The 7,820-nt window shown below is 35.1% G+C and overlaps 1 protein-coding gene across 1 annotated transcript; it reads left to right on the top strand.

The window, feature by feature from the left end:
* Window positions 1-1,525: 1,525 nt before the first annotated feature.
* LOC108979259 (pollen receptor-like kinase 3) lies at window positions 1,526-4,377 on the top strand. The gene is made up of 2 exons (XM_018949909.2): window positions 1,526-2,899; window positions 3,276-4,377. Exons 1-2 carry the CDS (start codon window positions 1,618-1,620, stop codon window positions 3,842-3,844), a joined length of 1,851 nt encoding a protein of 616 aa, XP_018805454.2. The 5' UTR covers window positions 1,526-1,617; the 3' UTR covers window positions 3,845-4,377.
* Window positions 4,378-7,820: the final 3,443 nt, after the last annotated feature.

Here is a 7,820-nt window from a genome sequence, read left to right on the forward strand (position 1 = left end):
AAAGTTAAAATATTTGAATGCACTCGTATAAACTTTCAAATGCCAATGTTTACATGCGAATTATATGTATACATGGAAATAACATTCTACATGTAATATTTTTCTTGAACTGAAAAATATATTGAACGTCATTAATCTTATATGTTTGAACATATCTATTTCTCATGTTTGAAGAATGACATTCAACTTTCAAGTATATATTTTTACATTTGAACATTTATTTGGTGACAGAAACTAACCATCATAAGAAGTTATTAAGTTGATGTTGCATAGATATTAATTAAATTTAAAAGTAAGGTTAGATACAATTTTAAGATGTGTAAGTCTCGCGTATTTTATTAATTTAAAAAAATGGGATATTTTACTATTAAAAAAATAAATTTTTTCATATAAATATTCAATTTATCTATTTTTTAAAAAGAATGCCTGAAATTTGAAGTCTAGAATGTCAAATAGCATTTATCTAAATTTATTACAGCTGACATGACGTATATATCTGTCCAATTTCTTTACATATATCCATCCACCTATGGGTTAACACAATACTATCATCCAAATCAAACGTCACTCTAAGAGTATTGGCAAGTCTAAAATTTAGCTAGAATCTTAATTTTTAGCTATAGTATTAATTTTTGATTAAATAAGTTTATATTGGACTAACTATCTTAAAGTTAAAATAATAAATAATATTATATATATTTTTTATAATTTTTTTTTTTACAAATACAATTTATATATTTCTTAAATCTTCATGTTTTGTAAAAATAATATATCTACTCTATCAATATTCGCAATCAGTAGAATAAATAATGTGCATGCCATGCATGTTTTACCATTCAAATAGAGAGAAAAGTGATGAAATAATAAAATATTGCTTTCCATTGTGAATAGTAGCTAATCATGTTTAGAGATGATTTAAGATTTATTGTAGCTCAAGTCTTAAGTTTTGGACTTTTGGCTAGTCCAATATAGAAGCTTTTTCTCATATCTAGCTAAAGTTTAGACTTACATTGACATTTGGCTAATCTAGTGCCAATGTTCTAATTGAGTTTGATCAAAAACATATTTCTAATCATAGAGTTCGTAAATATCGTATAATTTTTTTTAAGAAAAATAAAAAAATATGAGATTTATATATATATATATATATATATATATTTAATAATAGATTATATATATATATATTTTAAAATAATTATACAACATATATCAATAGATTCAATATATAATCTTCCAAGATACTGTTTATAAACCATATCGTTTGACTGCGCGCTGAAGTGAGAGTACTTTAATGTTGCACTTCAATAACGAGAAATGCCTCGAATGAATCTGACTTGGTCAACATAAGTTGCGCACACGTCTCTCTCCCCCACGCCCCCAACTCTCTCGCAACCCCACAGGCCACATGCCTCTTCTCAATTGTCTATTATCCAAATATTTGAATGCCCTATTCTTAGACTCACGTAAATCTGGCACTTCCATCACTAATTCTCTCTCAAAGCAACATACACCCCACGACCCCAACATGAGACCTTCCTGCCAAACCCAAAAAAGCAAACAAATTGAAGGCTTAGAGAACCACAAAGTCTCTCCGAACAGCGGTCATTCCTCTCAGCAATGGCCGCTGTTCGGTTTCTCTTCTTTTTCATCTTCTGCTTCCTTCCCCTCTCTCTTTCACTCTCGGAAACTGAGGCTCTCCTCAAACTCAAGCAATCATTCATCCATGGAGACGCGCTAAGATCATGGGTTCCAAACTTATCTCCATGCTCGGGCAAGTGGGCGGGAGTCATTTGCTTTGATGGAACAATCACCGGCCTCCATCTCACCGGCTTAGGTCTCGGAGGAAACATAGACGTTGATGCTTTAGTTGAACTTCACGGGCTTCGAACTATCAGCTTTGTGAACAACTCCTTTTCAGGTCCAATTCCAGACTTTCACAGGCTTGGCGCTTTGAAATCTCTCTTATTAACCGGCAATCAATTCTCTGGTAATATCCCTGAAGATTACTTTTCCCATATTACTTCATTGAAGAAAGTCTGGCTTTCCTATAATCGCTTAAATGGAACGATACCTGAGTCAGTAACAGAACTATCCCACCTCATAGAACTCCACCTTGAGAACAATGAGTTCACAGGTCGTATACCACCTATTAATATATCCTCGTTGAAACAACTTGATATGTCAAACAACATGCTGGAAGGTGAAATCCCTAAGAGCTTGTCGATCTTTGCCGCGGATACGTTTGCAGGAAATGGAGGACTTTGTGGGAAGCCATTGGACAAGGTTTGCACAGAGAAAGAAAACGGAACGTCGACATCTGAAAACAAACACAGCAACAATACCATCCTAGTGCTTATGTTCCTTGGCACTATACTATTTCTCTTCATGTTCTTTGCATTTGGTACTTACGCGAAGGAGAGAAAGCACGAAGACTTTGATATCCTAGGTAGTGGAGTAGTAACGTCGGATGCTCAAATGGTTGAAATGCGCATGGCAAGTTCTAATCGCAGTGGGGCAATGGATCACTCGAGCCGAAAAGGTGATACGAAGAAAGGTTCATCTCGTGGAAATAATGGAATGGCTGATCTTATAATGCTGAATGTTGACAATGGTACATTTGGGTTGCCTGATTTGATGAAGGCATCTGCTGAAGTGCTCGGCAATGGTGGTTTGGGTTCCGCGTATAAGGCCGTAATGGCCAACGGGTTGTCAGTGGTCGTGAAGAGAATGAGAGAGATGAATACGTTGCAAAGAGAGGGGTTTGATGCTGAGATGAAACGATTTGGAAGACTAAGGCATCAGAATATCTTAACTCCTCTAGCTTATCATTTTCGAAGAGAGGAGAAGCTGTTGGTGTCGGAATTCATTCCTAAAGGCAGCTTGCTATATGTCTTACACGGTATGAGCTACATGATTAACTACCAATATCTTCTATTTAATATTCTATGGAAGTTTTGATTTATCCTTATTTTTCAAGGTGCGAGTATGATGCCAAAAAAGGGGGGAAGATTTGAATAAGAAGCTTAATTCCTTCGTATAAGACAAAGTTGCCAAACTTTATATTGTGTTACACCTTGAGGTTTATATATCCATTCACTGCAAGAAAAATGAGCATTTGCGATGAATTATTTGTGATGATAATGATTATTTGTGAAAAAAATAGATTCATCTTAGTAGAAAATAGTCATTTTCGTAGAAAATAATTGACTATAAATAAATAATTTTCTTGCAGTGATTCCATTTAAATTTCTAATGCATAATTATATATCCTTTAGGTGATCGCGGAACGAGTCATGCCGACCTCAATTGGCCAACGCGTTTGAAGATTATCCAGGGCATTGCTCGTGGAATGGGCTTCCTCCACACGGCGTTTCCTTCGTATGATTTGCCCCATGGGAATCTCAAGTCTAGCAATGTTTTTCTACGAGATGATTATGAGCCACTTCTAAATGACTATTGCTTTAATTCACTAGCCACTCCGCCCATCGCCGCCCAAGCATTGTTTGCCTATAAATCCCCTGATTACATACAATTCCAAAGAGTCTCTCCAAAGTCTGATGTCTATTGTCTTGGAATAATCATTCTTGAAGTTCTTACAGGAAAGTTCCCCTCTTATTATCTTAGCAATGGAAAGGGTGGTACTGATGTTGTGCAATGGGTTTTGACGGCAATATCTGAAGAAAGAGTGCATGAAGTGCTAGATCCGGAGATAGTGAGCAATACAAGTTCAATCAACCATATGGTGCAACTCCTCAATATTGGGGTTACTTGCATTGAAAGTAATCCAAAACAACGCCTCAATATGGGGGAAGCCATTAAGAGGATAGAAGAGATACAAACGTAATGTATGCCAGATTGCTGGTGCTGCTAGTTCAATCAATACAGGGCCTAGATCAGTAGGTAAGTGGTAGAAAAGGTTGTGATCATCAGCATATAATTTCAATCCCATGCTTCAACATTCGTGATTATCAATATCTTGTGATGAGCATATATATTTCCTCAAGATCGAGAAAGCTGCTTCGAAAGACCATTTAGGGTAATGGACATGGACCATTATATATATCTGCCATTGGCACTTCATTATACTATTGCTAGTTACAAAAAAATTGCTTATTTGGGGCTAGATATTTCTTGCGAAAATGACTATTTTCTATTAAAATGAGTTGTTTTCGTTGTAAATAGTCATTCTCGTAGTAAATAATCCGTCACAAATGCTTTTTTTTTTTCTTTTTTTTTTGCAGTAGCTGTTGATGATTTTGCATGGAGTTTCACAACAGAATCCATGTACACTAAAATTTTAAATTAGTTTAGGAAAATGAAACAGAATTTGTAAGTGCTGATCATATGCTGAGACCTTTTGTCATGTTTTTGCCTTTTGAAGAGAGCACGATGTCAACTCTTATACTGTAATCTTATGAGCACTTCTATTTTACGTGTGATTCATTCTCTTATGAAAACCCAAGATTTTTGAAAGAGTTGTATTGTATAGTACTACTTTCTCATCCCACTTCCATCACACCATTCTGACATGGCATTGTCCATCAAACATTAGTTGATCAATTATGTTTTTTTCCCTAAAGAACACATTTAAGGATGGATTGATAATTTTTTTAAAACTTAACCTATTTATATTGATAGATATAAAGTTCTAGTGTTGGTTTTTATTTTATTTTCTTTTTTTAAAATATCCGATGCTATATGTCCCCTTATAAAAATTTCATCCTCAAACTTTTCTATTTCATAATTTGAAAATAAATCATTAGATCAATTATGAAATATGAAATAAATCATATTTCATAATTTCATAAAAGTCTCAGTTCTGTTGCTAATTTTGCTGGTAAGGCCACTCTATCGGCCACTCATTCTACCAAATCAAGGAGTTCGAGAAGTTCCAATACGTATAACTTAGTTTTCTTTTTTCAGCCAACCATGTAAGTCCTTTCGTTTGGATCACTTTCAAGAACACCCGACGATAGGGGTGTACAACCGGGTCAGATTTTTTTCCTATCCGGACCCGAAAATCCAGATTAGACCCGGGCAAATAAGATGAAACCGGATCTAGTATGGACTATGTTACGGATCTGGTTATGTAACCAGTTATCCGTAATCGGATTTTATTTAAAAAAAAAACACAAAATTTAATGAAGAGGAGTCAAGTATGAAATTCAACAGAATCATGGCTAACAGGAACAATCATACTTTAGAAAAAATCAAATAAAGTCTATGGGTTTTTCATCTTTATCGGTTTGCTCCTTGGATTTTCAAATTTAATTTGCTCCTAACACTTGTAAATCTTTTCAATAAAAATCTTCTATTAGCTAGATTATTTGATGGAAATCTAGCTAGTATCGCATGCCATGTGTTGGCATGTGGTTTAAAGCTTACATAAAATAAAAGAGATATAAAGTAATGTAAAACATTGAAAAATATTTAAAAAAAAAAAAAAAATTAAAACAAACCATGCACCCTTGAGCTGAATACAAAACCCATGTGTAGCCTTAGTTCTACATCCCAATTAATTATCACAACTTGGGTTGCCCCTGGCTATGTTACCTAGGTTGCCTTACCCAACAATGCTTGGGGATTGGCCCAGACCATGCCGCCTAGGTTACCCAACTATCAGTAGCGACGATCATGAGAGATGAGAAATATGATGAACTATAATTATAATTAAACAACATTAATGTGATAAAAGTAATCAATTACAATCATAGCTTTTAGAAATGAGAGAATAAAAGAAATGTTGCAAAAGTATTAAATGGTAATAATAACTTTTTTTTTATTATTATTACCATAAGGAAATAAATTTCATTCATTTATGAAAGCGAAGTTACATCTATAACCTGATATATATATATAAGGAAAATTTTAGATTACAAGCCAATTACTCACGGTTGTGACTCTACCAGTATACAAATTCCTATGTGACTGGTATGGTCTTAACTTTTATAACTCTTTATAGACAATCGTCTGAGAGACCATACTCTACCTAAAACAGAGATTTCAAATCCCACCTCTAGAGGAGGAGATGACTTTTACTTTATGGAAAAAATGTCTAATAGACTATTTCTTTTTTATTTTTACCTAAACAAAAGGAAATAACAATAAACATAAAGATAAATGTAAAAATGACGGATTACAACTATAGATCCAAATTTTCAGCTTGAAAGAAAGCAAAATACAAGAACCAAATAGACTGTGGTACTGATGCGTGAGAGACACGCCACGCTAGAAGTGTGGCGGCTAGTTGAGTCTGAAGAAACTGAGGTCCTTGGTTCCAGAAATGCCGTTCATGGCGGCAGTAGAAGCTTCTGGTGTGGTAGAGCGTGGATCTCACGTGCTGCTATTACTCGCGCGTGTGACTCCCGCTCTGCTCTGTTCGACAAAAGCCTTCGGCTATCTAAAGGATCGACAGCCTGGGAATCCTGCAGAGGGGGTGTTGTGGTTGCTGGGTTTTTGAAAGCAACAGATTGACGTTTCGCCATACTTTAGATGGAAAAAAAAAAAAACAAAAAACAAAAACTGGAAAATATGATGCTTGGGGGATTGGCCCAGACCATGCATGCCGCGCCTAGGTTATCCAAGTGCCATCAGTAGCGACGATCATGAAAGATGATAAATATGATGAACTATAATTATAATAAACAACATTATAATGTGATAAAAGTAATCAATTACGTACAATCATAGCTTTTAGAAATGAGAGAATAAAAGAAAGGTTACAAAAGTATTCAATGGTAATCATAACTTATATTAAGTAATAAACAATCCTAAAAGATGGAAAATGTAATCAGCAATAGTGATAACTATCAATATTAAATCAATTACATCAAATGGAGCAAACAATCAACAATAGTTGCAACCTTAAGTAAAAAAAATGAGAAAGGAATCCATAAAAATGTCAACCAACCAATAATAGAATACTCATGCAAAATGGAGAGAAAGGATTGGGTAATTATGGGAGAAGGGATGTGGTTGATCGGTATTATCAAGTGTTTGACATAATTACTTAGATCGGTCGTGCATGTCATGGATCTTTTTTTTTGGTTTATTTATGGTTCAACGACATGATCATGACCAACGGATTATAATTGGTAAGTTCCTCTTCTTTTCTTCTTCCCTCATTGATGGACTATTTTTTTGTTTTCTTCCTCTAAAAGTGACTCCACATGCAAGGACCTTTTAGAGTGTTGGATCATTCATTGGCTTAGGGTTTCTATAGATGTCCTCCAAGGCATATGAGGGTGAAAGATAATCTGGATGAGGTTTCTCTCCATATGGCTAAGTACTTTTGGATACCAAATGGTATTGACTCATCTTGTTGTTGTTCTTGGTATTTTTCTCTCGTCTTTCTTCTTAGGATATTTTTGTTCCCCTTTCGGTTTGGTCTTTTCCTCCTCTAATTGGAAGTAATCATTATTCTGCGCGCAGTACGACAGATGAATTGGTCATATATATATATATATATATATATATATATTGGCTAAGGACATTCTTTTTATTATTAAAAGTGCTTGCAAGTACGAATTCAACTTGTAGAGTTAGGGTTTTGTCTTTTCCTTGAAGGTTGAGAGAGAGAGACAGAGAGAGAGAATGGGTATGTTTCAGGGTCTCAGAAAAGGTAGAGTGTGGAAGTGAGAATTTACCTCACGGGTTTGATAGTTCTCAACGCAATTGGCTGGTTAATTGGCAAGAATATTCAGCGTGTGCCGGATGGAGGGAGTAACCGAGATGGAGTGAATGTGCTCTACGTGTCTCAGAAACTCGGCCAAGGAGATGGGAAGCTTAGTCTGTCGTTTGTGAATGTGGCCCACGTAGCG

This window comes from Juglans regia, chromosome 10, assembly GCF_001411555.2.
Source record: "Juglans regia cultivar Chandler chromosome 10, Walnut 2.0, whole genome shotgun sequence".
Lineage (NCBI taxonomy): Eukaryota > Viridiplantae > Streptophyta > Magnoliopsida > Fagales > Juglandaceae > Juglans > Juglans regia.